The sequence below is a fragment of the Cavia porcellus genome, unplaced genomic scaffold (genome assembly GCF_034190915.1).
Source record: "Cavia porcellus strain 051 isolate PalLab524CR breed Dunkin Hartley unplaced genomic scaffold, mCavPor4.1 scaffold_28, whole genome shotgun sequence".
Taxonomy (NCBI): domain Eukaryota; kingdom Metazoa; phylum Chordata; class Mammalia; order Rodentia; family Caviidae; genus Cavia; species Cavia porcellus.
The window spans coordinates 47,719,176-47,733,578 of record NW_026947511.1 but is presented as its reverse complement, the minus strand read 5'-3'; the positions used below and the strand labels follow the sequence as shown (position 1 = coordinate 47,733,578).

Sequence of the window (14,403 nt, the reverse complement as noted above, 5' to 3'; positions counted from 1 at the left end):
AATAAAATTAATCTTTAGGTCTGCCTCTCTGAGATATATTCCATTTGTCTTTTTACATAGAAGTTTTATAGTTTTTATTTAGGAATTTTAATTAACTTGAATGAAGTTGATCTTCAAGTAGTCTTCTATTCCTGTTTACCTTGGTTAGTAAGATTTCTACTGTTCTTTTTAGCTAGGTTTCTTTTTTATCCTGGTATGTAAGCTATCTGAAGTAACATTTTTTTTTTGTCTTTATATTACTTGTAATTTTATTTCCTTTTCATGTAAGAATACCTAATACAGCATTATACACAGTAATAATGGGCATTTTATTTTAATCTTTATGTTGTTGTTTGAGACAAGATTGCTATTGTGTCTGGATGTGAACTCCTAGGCTCAAGTGATTCTTCTGCCTCAATCACCTGTGTAGCTGGAACTATATGCCGAGTTTTGTTTTACTAGGGATTTTTCTAATGATTTCCTGTTACAAGTATTATTGATTTTCTTGTTTTATATTTTATTTACCAAATTTAAGAAATTACCTGTCTTATTTGAAATATTTTTACTTTGAAGTATTTCTTTGATATTCATATATGAGATTACAAAGCACTTACCCCTTAACATAATAATAAAAATATTTATCTTGTTTTGTATCTTGCATAAGCAACAATTAAATATTAACATTTTAGTACAGAGAGATGCCTTTGTTGTTGTTGTTGTTGTTGGGGGTTTTGTTTTGTGTTTGGTACTGGGTATTGAAATTATGACCTCATGCTTACCAGGCAAGTGCTTGAGCCACTGAGCTAAATCCCTGCCCCAAGAGATGATATTTTTAATGTTTTGTATGTATTATCTGATCCAATCATCACTTCAAAACTTATTAATGTCTATTCTAAAAACAAGTTACACAGACATTAAGAAGCTAAGTATTGGACTAGTCCTTCCTATCAGATAGATGACAAAAGTTTCAAGTTTTAAGCCCTTTTATTCACAAACCTCTCCTTTTATACTACAATTCTACAGTGAATCCTTATTTTTAATAGATCACTTATATTATATAATTTTTGTCTTCTCGTGAATTTTATAGTCACTACTTTATTTAAATTTTGATATCTATATAAATAAACAACATCAGTTTGATATTTTCTGTATTAGAATTTGTAGCCCAACAGAATCACACTTACTGGTTTTAAAGTGAGAGTAACAGTCTTTGAAAATATGTGAAGATATTCGTGATGAACACAACAAAATCAGCTGTTTTGGAGGAGACAGAACTTTTATTTTGTCTTTCATTTCACTCACTAGTGTAGTTACATTCTGTATGGACTTTATTATTTCAGAGCAATTTCAGATATATTTAGCTCATTTGAAGTTAGAACATGGCTGCACAAACAGCTTACATCAGTCCCAGAGAAATGGTGAAAGACTGAAGACCAAAACAGTGCGATGGCCTTCAGGTGGCCTCCTTACTTGGTAGCACAGCTGTGAACACACTGCCACATGTCATGGGTCCCCAGACTCAGCTCTGCTCACCCTGCCTACATCCTGTGGAGGCACCTTGGGGCTCCTGTGCCTCTTAGGATGTACGGACCTGTGGAAGACAAAATACATACGTGACAGTTCTCAGACCACCTGTGAGGAGAGGAGAGGCAGAAAGATACTGGGGCTCATTTTGAGTTCTAGGATCGACACTCTAATGTCTCTATAAGTCATGCCACTCTGTGGCCTTTTACACCACAAGCTGATCCTGTGGGTATGCAGAAGGTGGCAGAGTTGGGGCAATGATAATCTCTATAGACCAATCAGTGCAATAGGTTTTTTTTTTCTTTGCACCGTTCAACATTTATTTGGTGTTTCAGTTGGTATGACTCTGCATTGATTGTATTGTCCACAGGTATATCATATGGTAGTGTACATGACTGATATATAAAATACACAAAATAAAATCCTTTAAAACAGTTACGTACAATACATGCAATACTGGATTTGTACACTAGATCCCAGCTTGCCATCAACTGGAAAAATGTCAGACTACATTTGCTTAGTGAAGTTACATTACGGAGTAACATAGGAAATCTCATTTTGTCTCAAAACACAAGGAACACTAAGGAAGACATCATCCTCTATTCCCAGAACCCTTTAGTCATGGTAGAGGTTGGATGCACCCTCCTAAGCTTATTAAACTTTTCAAATCTGCCACTGACAGTCCCATGGCCCAGAATATGTGGCCTTTTAGTTCGATCTCTTTGTAAGCACTGTCAGCCACCTGTTTGTGAAGCTCTTTCCAGTGCTCCTTGTTCCCATTAGTGCCTAACTCGGGGTGCAAATTTTTCAGAAAGACATCAGCTGCGTTCATTCCACTCCACACAGGCATACGGGACTCTCCATGCTTCTTGAGGATCCACTGTGGCAGCTCAGTGGCTGAATTCCAAGCTTTCCTCCATCAGATAACAGAACCAGGCTGACTCCAGATTGCAACCACTTCCAATATCACAGGTTTTGGGAAAGTCACCTCATAAGTCAAGAGATCCACTGGGGTGGAAACAACAAGCAATTCGCAGTTTGGCTTAGCTTTACAACATCAGGAATGATGAGCTCAAAGATGTTCCCATTACACAGGACCAAGTTAAGACGGCTTCTCTCTCCTGCTGCTGTGCCCGAGCTGTAATAATAATGAGCCTGGAGTTTGCGGTTCCAGTATAGTCTTTGCCAGAGACAGTTTTCATGTTCTAAGGAAAAGGCTGCCGTGCTGGAGATTCGTCATCTCTCCCTTCAGTTTGTCTTCATGATGTCAGCAAGGGCAACTTCACCTGCCTGTCCTTCATTAAGGTACTGACGGCACGGGCCGTGCCTGCAGCGCCAACCCTGACAACCGTGATCCTGTTCTGGGGGACCTGTCCTTCCTTCAGGAGATTCACAGTCAGCCGGCCCTTTAGACTGGCTTTTGGGCTTAGAACCAAAAGGAACACAAAGCACATGTTGGGCAGGCATCGGGGCACTCATTTGTGAGGTCCAGACTCAGTGGCAGTGGCTCCAGCACAACTGAACACTAGAGATCACTTTTAGACCAAGGAAACAGCAACATAATTAAGGTGACACTGCTCTCCCCTCTCTCACACCTTCAGGGCAATATACACTAAGTTGCCAGACCTTTCAAGCTAATCCTCTGCCCAGTGAGTGATGACTCACAGGAAGCGCTGTGCCCATTGGCTCTTTGCTCAGAGTCTGTCCAATCACAGGGTCTCAGGAGACTACTGTGACTCATGGTCTCTGACATTTCACACAGGAGCTCCACTGAGTGAGTCCTTCATTCCCTGAAAACTGCTTTCTCTGTTCACCAGCAGTTTCCACCCCAGCATGGCTCCACAGGTCCCTGAGGCTCCCTGGATATTGGCTCTGACTGTGGCACTTCTGGTGCTGGGCAGCACAGTGGTTCAGAGCAGGACCCATCCAGGTAAGAGCAGAGCAGCCACTGCTGGAGGGCCAGGCTCAGGGAGTCACTGCTGGGGACTTTCTGCTCGGGGACCAGACTTTGAGAACAGCTGTGGGTTTTCCTGCCACAGCCCCGAGTCCTTCCTTACCAGCTAGAGAATCAAATCACCTCCTCCTTTCCATCCAGCTAATAGGTTCTTTCCAGGGACAGGGACTCGTGGGCAGGGGACAGGTGCCAAGGGGGTGATGTGCCTGCTTCTTGTGGACCATGGGCCAAGAAATCAGGTATAACTTGCGGGGGGCAGGGTTTCCAGACACCAGATGGTCTTCAGGGCCTTCTCATATCTGCATCCCAGCCCTGAGGACTCAGCTCACCCTGCCCACTCAGTGCCCAGGGTGGAAATGTAGCCTGTGCCGTGGGACAGAGATGGAGAGGAAGGGATGGACGGGCCGTGGTCCTGCTCTGACTCCGTTCTCCTCGAGGGGGCTCTTCCAGCCCCCCCGAAGCTTGCCCAGGTCCACAGTGATCAGGTTTGCAGAGAGAATGCGATGAGGGGGTGTGGGGTGAGGAAAGGGACTGAGGAGGGAGGATCAGGAAGGTGAGACTAAAGGAAGGACTCTTCCTCACGCTGCCCCACTGTGGCTAGAACTTCTGTGAGCTGTGTGTATTTCTCAGGTTGCTTCTGACATTTCTACTTCAAATTTGTGCCCAGCACCACAGGAGGCAGGGCGGTAAAGTAACTATCTCAGTTTTCCACAAACTCCCCCTTCCCTCACAGAGCCTTCTTTAAGACCCTCCACACCCCTCCGAAGTACACTTAGTATACTCTAATTTCACCTCATTTTCCTGGGACAACTGTATTTCAACCTCCTGAGTCCAGCTCCTCAAACCCCAGGGCCTCTGATGCTACCTCAGGTCCACCTGCTGGGAGGGTGGGGAGCACTTGCCCTTGGGGGGCACAAAGGACAGTGGGCCCCAGGAATCAGCATAGCGGGAACTGTGCCTTCAACATCCTGGGAATCACAGAGACGGGCAGCTGGGGAAAGAGCCTGGAGGTGTGTGGAGGACACTAAAGGCCAGCAGGGGAGGGGGCAGCACCAGTGTCCCATGCAGAAAGTTGTGCTGTGGGGTAAACGGCAGCAGGAGTGGGCAAGGAAGCCACTGAGATGGCGCAGACAGAGTGGAGAGGGGCAAGGAGTGGACGAACGTTTGTAGGGTTAGGGTTAGGACTGGGATGCAGACTTGCTGGTGTGACGATATCTTCCCAGCCAGAACAAATGTTTAGTAAAAACTTCCACAGCAATGGGGATGCAGGGAGAGCAGGGAGGGCGGACTACACTGCCCCTCACACTTCTCCACTCTGTGCAGATTTCCAGCCCTAAACAGCACAGGAAAGGTAGGAGAGAGCAGGAGGAATATGGCTGAGCTCTCCTGCTATGGGGCGGGGGGTAAAGAGATCACCCCAGGAAGAAGCCACACAGCTGGTAGGCTCTAAGAAACCAGAATCCTGGGGCCACAAGCTTGGACTGTGGGAGACTTAATATGCACTAAAGCATGGTCTCCCTCACCTTACAGCCTGCCAGGTCTTCAGGTCGCACCCCTGCCCCTGTCAACCCCACCTGCCTCCTGCAGAAGCTTACTGTGCATTGCAGCCTTCCCTGTGACCTGCTCTTCTGTCATTTTTATCCCAAAGTAAAACAGCTAGGAAAAGCCGGGCTCAGTAAGAATTCAGAGAGCATCCTATACACAGCGCATTTGCCAAGCTCCACAGCTGTACACTCTGTGTGGTCTCAACCTGTGTGATCCATCAGTTTGGCCTTTAAACTTCTGGTATCTTTTTCAATGAAATGACAATTGCTGTTTAAAAACACACCTTATAAAGGTGGTGAGAGCTCCCTCCAGTGGTTTTTGTTTTGCTTCCCTGATGAGGAAACAAACAGACCTCTCAGGTACTGGATATAGAGGCCAGTAGGAATATGCGTTGAGATGTGCATTTGTGCGGATGGAGTTCACACGCACAGAAACCACAACTGCCTTAATTTCCAGTGTGGTTGGGAACACAGCAGGCCCAGGGGCCCTGCAGAAGCTAACAGAAATGCAGGAACCCCTGTGACTTCTACACTTGCCAGACTCTGTGGCCCTGAGAACAGCTGTGGCAGAGGTGGTCACACCCCTCCGTGTGGGGATTCCGGGATCAGGGCACCTGGGTCTCCGGTAAGGACGCTCTGGGGTCTCTGCTTGCGATGACCTCACTGCTTACTTTCCGCACTTGTTGAGATCAAGTCTTTCTGTGGCTGTGCTCCGAAGTGAGTGAGAACGCACCTTACCCGTCAGGCGGGCAGCCTTTCCTCACATTCACGTTCAGAAGGTCGGCAGGAAATCTGTCTAATTCCCAGCCTGCAAAACACACAGTAAACGGTGTATTCAAGACACTGACCCAGAAGGGAGCGCACTGCAGTGGGGAAGAGAAAGAGGCCAGGAAGGCTTCCCTGAGGAGGGCACATCTGAGCTGGGTGTGGCACAGTGGGTCAGGCTGACAGAGAAACAGCCTGGCTGTGCCTGCCCAGCCCCCGCTGCCCCTGCAGCTTCTTTCCCCGGGGACCCGTGAGGCCCTGCTCCTTCGGGATCCGCGGGAAGTAGCTCTGGCTGCCTCAGCCCCGGCACCATCGCACCATCTCACCATCGTGGACCTCAGCAGGCCCTCCTTTCCAAGCCACTGAACCCCTCCTGGGCAGGGTGTCACCTGTTTAGTAACCTCCCATGTCGGGGTGAGAAAACCCAGGAAGGTTCGTGGTGTGGGTCTTTAATCCCGGTACGGTGGGAGGCTGATGCAGGAGGACTGCAAGCTCTAGTCGGACCTGGGAAACTAATTTAGCAACGCAGGAACTCCTTGAGACCGTGTCTCAAAGCAAAAGAAGGAGGTGGAGGAGGAGACGAAGAGTTCAGGGACAGCCGAGGCCCACGGGACTCGGTGCTTCAAGGCTCAGCCCCGAGTGGGAAGGTTCTGGCGGGACAGTCCTTAGCTGTGGTCAGGGGCCAGCCGGGGCCCAGGAACAGAAAGCTGCTGCCCTGCCACTTTGTCCAGGAGCCCGTGAAGCGGCCTGGAGGTTGGCGGTGGGGAGGAGTCGCGGGCTCCGGGGACCCTGGCACCCGGTCAGCGCCGCCCCTGCTCCCCGCAGAGAATTACCTGTTCCAGCTGCGGGACGACTGCTACGCGCACAACGGGACGCAGCGTTACGTGCAAAGGTACACCTACAACCAGGAGGAGTTCCTGCGCTTCGACAGCGCGGTGGGCGAGTTCCGCGCGGTGACCGAGCAGGGGCGGTCCTGGGCCGAGAACTTCAACAGCCAGAAGGACTTCATGGAGCGGAAGCGCGCCGAGGTGGACACCGTGTGCAGACACAACAACGAGCTGCTCGAAGGCCTCCCCCTGAAACGCCGAGGTGAGGCCGGGCCGGGACAGCGCAGGATGCGGTCCCGGAGGAGACGCAGCCCGAGTGGGGACCAAGCGGGACCGGGAGCGGGAGCCGGAGCCGAGCGAGTCCCCCCGGGCGGGAAGGAGCGAGGCCGGGTGGGGGGCAGGTCAGGCGCAGGTAGGGCCACCGGAAGGGGTCCCGCAGGCTGACCCGGCTCCGCCGCGAGTCCCCGTCGCTGTGGGAGGTGACAGACCTTAGGAAGCTGCTGGTAACTGGGGAAACGCGTCCTTGTCCACCAGCGGGAAACAGGGTGGGCAGCCGCGGCAGGGCCCTGCTGCTAGTGTACGGGAACATAAATCTACAGAGTATCGTTTTATTTTTTTCCCTCATTTTGAAAACATTTACTGGTACTTCCCCGTGACACATAATGAACGCTTATACTTACTGCATTTTAACCCTTTTTATTTTCCTTCCCTTCCCTCCCCCTCTATCCCTGGGTCCCCTTCCCATCTGCCCCTCACCTATGTTTTTTTAATTTTGCTTTTTAAGTTGTTTATACTTTAGGTTTTTCACAATAGAGAAACCGTGTGATACTTAACCTTCTGGGTCTCATTTGTTTCACTTAGCACAGGCTCAGGGTGCCTCCGTTTTCCCACCAGTGACAAAATTTATTCTTCACGGCCAAGGAGTACTCCGTGGTGTACACATTTTCTCTAAGTGTTCTTTTGTTAATGGACATATAGATCCGTTTCCAAGATCTAGATACTGTGCGTGCTGCCATAGCAATGGGTGCTCGGGTTTCACCATAATACGACATTTTTAATTCATTTGGGAAGATACCCCGAAGGCGTGTGGAGGGGTCAAATGGAATTTCTCCTTTCAGGTTTCTGAGGAAATCTCTATACACATTTACACGTGGCTGTGCCCGTTTATGGTCCCACCAGCAGTGCAGGAGGGTGCCTTTCCCCCACAGCCGCTCCAGCGCCTGTCGCTTTTTGAGTCTCTGGGGCAGCCATGCTTCTTGGAATAAGAGGGAAGGTCAGGGTGGTTTAGATTTGTTTCCCTGCTGAGCATCTTTTCATGTGTACTTGCCGTTCATGCTGCTTCTGAGAAGGCTCACTTCCCATTCCCACTGCGGGGCTTTCATTACTGAGGGTAACTTTTTTTTATTGTTTTATGTAACTGAGTTTTGATCTTCTACTAAGTAACTGGCAAACGTTTTTCCCATTCTATAGGTTGTCTCTTCACTTACGGAGTGTTTCCTTTGCTGTGCTGAAGCTTTTTAAGTTTATACATTATCTTTAGTTGCCATTTGGTGCTGTTTCTTGTGTAACTGCCATTCTGTGTGGAAAGTTGTTACCCATTCTTATGTCTTCAAGAGTTTAACTCATTTTGTCTTCCAGTAGAGCCAGTGTTTCTGTTTTAAAACTAGATCTTTGATCCATTTTCACTGATCATAGTACACGGTGAGAGACATAGATCTGAATTCATTCTTCTGCAGGTGGATGCCCAGTTTTCCCAGCATCCTCTGCTAAAGAGGCCATCTTGGACCCCTTTGTAAAAGATGAGATGGCTGAATGTGCCTGGATTGTTTCTGCATCCTGTGTTCTGTTCCTCTGATCCACATTCTGTTTTGGGTCCAGTATCATCCTATTTATGTGGCTGTGGATCTGCACTATAATTTGAAATCTGGGATCGTGATGCCTCCTACTTTGCTCTTGTTGTCCAGGATTGCTTTGTCTATTCTGGCTCTCACATGATCCCATATAATTTGTAGGAATTTTTTTCTAATTTTGTGAAGAATGCCATTGGTATTTTGATTGAGATTATATTAAATCTAGATGCCATTTTCACAATATTGTTGCTACCTATGCAGGAACAGCAGACACGTTTGCATTTTCTGAGATCTTCTTTCATCTTCTTTTCTGAGTACTATAGCTTTGATTTAGAGATCTTTCACTTTGATTAGGTTAATTTGTGTATATTTAATTTTTGAATGAAATGATTTACCTTATTTCTTAATGGGTTCCTTGTGGATATACAGGAAAGCTATTGATTTTCTGTGTGTTTGTTTTGTGTCCTGCTTTTTGCTGTTTGTTTATTATTTCTAGGAACCTTTTGGTTCAATTTTGTGAGTTGTCCAGGGATCCAGGCATCTGTGAAAGGGAAGGCAGCGCCTCCCAGCACCTTGGGAGAAGAAACATGCATGGGAGACAGTAGGTCCAACAGAGGGACAGTGGACTTTCTCCTGGACAGGACAGCAGACTGGAGGGAGCCAGGCCTGGGCAGGACAAGGTCTTAGGGGAAGCAGAGCCAGGAGAAGACAGTCAAGCACTGAGTTCTAGGAACAGGGACATTTGAGTTCCTCCTACTCTGTGTGTTATTTTTACTTCTTTGTCTCTCCTGATTCTTCTGGCTAAAGTTTCAAGTGCTACAGTGAAAAGAGTGGTGACAGTAGACATCCTTGTCATGATTTTATCTTAGAGGGAAAGCTTTCTCTTTTTCTCTGTTTGATGCTATTGGTAATGGATTTGTCATAAATGGTCTTCATCAGTTTGAGATTAGAGTTCTTCTATACCTATTTTTGTTTTTATCAGGACCAGAAATTGGATATTGTCAAAGGCTTTTTTGGCACCTATTTATATGAACATTTGGCTTTTATCCTTGCTTCTGTTCAGGTGACTTACTGATTTATTTTTTGATTTACATATGTTTAATTAATCTTGCATTCAAGAGGGGACGCCAATTGATGATTTGTGATTTTAACTATTTCTTGTGCTGTTTGCAAGTATCTGATAAGGCTGTTTGCAGCTATGTTCATTGAGGATGTTGGACTGGAATTTTCTGTTTTTGTGAAGTCCACATCCAGTTCTGCTATCAGGGTAATGCTAGCTCCAGGGATGAGTTAACAGTGGTCCTGCCGTTTCGCTTTTGGCAAAGAGTCTGCAGCTTGTTGGCTTTGGTCTTTCTGAGAGTCTGGCAGATGTAGCCATTGAATCCACTGACCCCTGCGCTTCCAAATGATGGCAGAGTTTTTAATACTGTCTCTATTTCATTGCCTGCTATTGGTCCATTCAGACTTTTGTAATCTCCTTGGATCAATTACCAAATTTACATGTGTCTAGGAATTTCTCCATTTTTCTAAGTTCTTTAAATCATGAGAATATAAATTTTTTCAGGTAGATTCTTATTATAAGTTTCCCACAGGATTGGTCATAATTTCATTTCTTTGATTTCAAATTGATTTGGTATGGTTTTCTTCCCCCTACCCCCATTTTCATAGTAACTTTGGCCAGGAATTTATCAGTCTGTGTTGTAATTAGCTCTTTCATGTTTCTCATTTAACCAGGTAAGCATTACAAGAAGCTGAGTTATTGTAAAACAGGAAATGACAAAGTCAGATTGTATTTTCAGAGTGTTAAATGGATTAGAAAGAGGAGGGACTGGTATCAGAAGTAGATAAGAAAACATTATTACCATCTAAGGAACAGCAGTCCGGGCATGAACTGAGGAGGAAGAATGAAAGCTGCAGGATTTCTAATGTAGATGTGTAGCAAAGTTTTAGAATAACTGAGCAGATGTTTCATGGACATTAAACAAGGCAGTCTTAGAACCAGAGAAATCTTTTTCCCTGGTGAAACTTGGCTTTTGTTTTTATTTTTTTTAATTTTTAACTTTTAGTTTATGGAATAAAGGTAAAACAAAATTTCATAACAAAATAATGGGAGAATAAGAATAGTTAATACATTACATGTTATTATCTTTAGAGTACTTGCTGAGGGTACAAGATGTGGGTGTAAAAACTCTCCTATCTGCATTACCGTAAACCTTCCTTTTTCATGAACTGAGAGATACTGATAATAAAATTGACCTGCATGTTTTCCCCTTTTCCCGACTGTCTTCCCCTTTCACCCATCCTGGTTCCTTTTTCCTTTTGAGCCTTTCCTCCCCATTTCTGAATACCTGTTGTACCTTTTAGACTTTATTTACTCTTTCAGTTTCTCATACCAGGGAGACAGTAGGAAATGTGTTTTAAGGAGTATGACAGCTGACACCACTGAATATGTAGACTTAATTCCAGCACCACCTAGAGGTCAGATGTATACTGCAGGCAAATTTCTTAATGGAATGTTCTGGGCTTCAAAACAGACAAGCCAGTATAGCTTCTGATTTGCATGAGGCCAAGGAGTCTAAAAGAAAAAAAAAATTTAACTTCATTTACAAATTATGATTCAGGCCGGAGTTGAACTGGCAGATGAACTGAGTTTACAAAACTCAGTAAAAGTGCAGCTAAATGTAAGTCGCCTGGAGTAGAAGAAGGCTGGCAGTGTGGACAGCTCTGGGCTAAAGGAAACAGTAGTTCCCAGTACAGTTCAGAAACATCCTTTTACCTGACCCTCTCCCACTTGGGGGTATTTGTGTTCCCTGGGAAACAGAAATTTGAAAAGAACTGAGATAGTAAGCACTAGAAGCTCTGAAGGGGAAAAAATTTTACCGAATATGCTTTCTCTTGAGGCAACTGGATCTTTTCTGATCTCGCGAGGGATTGAAATTCTTGGCGGTAGAGGCCCAGAAGTACTCGCTATCTGTAGGGTTCCTAAGTCACAAACAACAGAGAAACTGACATGTGAGCATCAGGCAAGAGTGACCTGGAACAAAGAAGCTGAGGAGAGCACAGAACATCAAACAGAGCTGGAGAGGTGTAGACAATGCCTGCACATGAGTTTTCTCAAAGAACCAATGAAGATGCTGCAGAGGAAAATTTGCAATAGATTGGAATTCTAAAAAATCAAACAGATGGGATTTGGAATATTAGGTTTCAGTGTGCACCAATGCCCTGAAAGTAAAACCTTTCCCAAATAAGTTTTGGTCTCTTCTAAAATCATGCTAGAACTTGTTTCTGGGGAATTCTTCTTTTCTGGGAAACACAGTATTACTGTAACTGTGAAGATCACAGGTTTCAGGGTCCATAAAATATATAGGCTACCCTAAAAGTAAACCATTGTCACAATTGTGTCTAGTAATTTTAATGTTTCTGATATAAAGTGATAGACATTTTATGTATCTTAATTTACTACATTAAAAATAGGCAATTTCACATCCCTTTCCTAAGACTATAGCACTGAAAAAATAGGTAGTTTGACAACTAGAGAAATGTTCTTTTTCAGAAGGCTATTACTGGTGGTCAATGGCTTAGACTTGTAACTTCTGCTAAATACATACCAAAGCACTGCTTTTCTTTGGAGAAAGTACTGATGTTGTCTTGCTCCAAATACTCTCAGCTTATTATGTAATTAATGATCATGCATATTCCATTGGAGGGTCTATCTCCATCACTGTACAGTCAGTACAGCATTTACAATCAGTATCTGTCTACATGATGCAGGCATTTGTACCTTTAATATCTAGAAGTCACTTCTTTAGTGAAAATATTTAAGAAACAATAATCTCTGACATCATTCCTTTCCCCCTCCAATTCTAGTCCAGCCTACAGTACATGTGTCCCCTGCCAAGAAGCCCACCCTGCAGCACCACAACCAGCTCATCTGCCACGTGACAGATTTCTACCCAGGCAACATTCGCGTCCGATGGTTCCTGAATGGACAGGAGGAAACAGCTGGATCGAGTCCACCAACCTGATCCATAATGGGGACTGGACTTACCAGATCCTAGTGATGCTGGAAGTGACCCCCCAGCAGGGAGACGTCTACACTTGCCACGTGGAGCACCCCAGCCTGGACAGCCCTGTCACTGTGGAGTGGAGTGAGTTTCCCGCCTTCAGGGACCTTCCAGAGCCCACAGTCTGAAAGGCAGGGAACACACCAGCACCCAGGTCCACTGTTCTTGTCTTAACATTGAGGTCATGGGTACACACTGTGTTTTCTGAGTGTAATTCTGAGCTTCAGGAAACAGAGGCTCCCCTGCCCCTGCAGAGTTTCAGTGATGAGAAACTCTGCGGACTCTCCTGAACTGGCCTCCCACATAGGAGCTGCTCTCTGCTGTCAGCTTTCACACTGTTCGGCCTGTACTGAGAGGCAGCTGGCAGGGTCTCCATTTGTCCTGTGGTTGGAGTCACCAGCCCAAGTCTGGAACCGGGCCTTAGCGGGTCCCCTGGCCACTGCCTCAGGCTGATGTTCCACACCCGCTCCAGGGTCTCAGACAGGATGGAGACAGGGATGTCCCGGTGGAGGTGACAGTAACCCTGGATTTTGTTTTCCTCAGCGGCTCAGTCTGATTCTGCCCAGAACAAGAAGCTGACTGGAATCGGGGGCTTCGTGTTGGGGTTCATCTTCCTCACAGTCGGCATCGTCATGCACGTGAGGAGCATGAAAGGTAGGAAAAGCTGCCCAGGGCTGAGGTCGCCTCTACCCCGACTTTCCATTCACTGTGATAAGGGATGAGACAGAAGAGTGATGCCACACAGTTCTAGAAGCCCCTGTAATCAAACTGTCAGAGCCAAGATGAGGGAGAGAGGAATCCCTGGGCTGGGCCTAAACCACCAGGTGCACGAGGTTTCCAGGGACTCGGACTCAGGGCGGGCAGTGGAAGGTGGGAGGGGAAGGCTTCCCTCGGCATCTGAGGAGGACTTGATGGCTAATGCACTGTTGTCGTTTCCTTTCAGGGCAGCGAGGACCTCGATGAGCAGGTAATGTTCCTACTTGCTTCTCCCAAGGGGAGGGTTGCGGAGGAGTGTGAGTGCTTTCTTCTCACTGAAATGCTGGCTTACAGGGAGCAGGTCCTCGGGCCCAGACTAACGCTTCAGTCTCAGCCCTTGGATGAATGTGAGGAAAGAACATTTTCTCACTGAGCAAGAAAGCTGAAATCAGCAGTATTTTAATCAGGCTATTTTATAAAACCAACATGTTTCATCCTCATCCTCACACTTAGGGGCCAGGGTCAGTAACATCAAATAACTTTGTCTTTATCTCTACAGGGTCCCTATCTGACAGCAAAAATTAGATGAGCCTTGGAACAAGGATTTTCTATTTCTTTAGTCCTAGAAAAGACTGAAGGTTGGTTCTGCACTAGACCCCACCTGCCCAAGAGGATGTGGCTGCCACGTAATTGCTCTGAAACCAGTTTCTGTAGTTTTGCTCTTTGATTCAATGTACTTCTCTCGACAACCAAGTTCTCTTTTCCTCTGCATTATAAATAAAATCAGATGTCCTTATTTTCTTTTAAACATATACACTGTATTATCTCCACCACTGTTTTTTATTTAAAGAGAAAAAAGGGTAGAAATAATACAGAATACAGAAAAATAAACAGTACGATATCCCTAGCTGATAAGTTACATGTTGTCATCTTAGAAATAGTTGTTCAAGTTACAAAATTAAGGCTTACAAAGTGACATTCAAATAATGAAACTGCAAACAGTTCTGCTCAATGATCCAACAAAAACTTAGTAAAATGGTTATCAGTCCTACACACTTGTTTTTTTGTCTTAAAGAGGGTAAGATTAAACATGAAAAAACAGAACAAAACAGTTCATAAGGAAATAATTTTTAAAAACACAGATTTCAAAGCAAGTCCACTGGAGATCTTCACTGTCTATCGTATTGTCTCTAGTTTTCT

The 14,403-nt window shown here is 45.6% G+C and overlaps 1 protein-coding gene, 1 long non-coding RNA gene and 1 pseudogene across 2 annotated transcripts; 1 reads left to right on the top strand and 2 right to left on the bottom strand.

Annotated features, from left to right (window-relative positions):
- Positions 1-1,236: 1,236 nt before the first annotated feature.
- On the bottom strand, positions 1,237-6,593 carry LOC134473734 (uncharacterized). Its single transcript, XR_010044149.1, has 2 exons — positions 5,735-6,593; positions 1,237-1,570 (listed from the first exon to the last, which is right to left on the bottom strand). It is a non-coding gene; the product is annotated as an uncharacterized LOC134473734 (long non-coding RNA).
- On the bottom strand, positions 1,795-3,235 carry LOC100715333 (L-lactate dehydrogenase A chain-like; annotated as a pseudogene).
- On the top strand, positions 3,240-14,015 carry LOC100714780 (HLA class II histocompatibility antigen, DP beta 1 chain-like). The gene is given in 7 exon segments (XM_003473712.5): positions 3,240-3,433; positions 6,592-6,855; positions 12,311-12,448; positions 12,451-12,591; positions 13,051-13,161; positions 13,451-13,474; positions 13,763-14,015. Coding segments are annotated over 6 exon segments (771 nt in total). The 5' UTR covers positions 3,240-3,336; the 3' UTR covers positions 13,471-13,474; positions 13,763-14,015.
- The last annotated feature ends 388 nt before the right edge of the window (positions 14,016-14,403 follow it).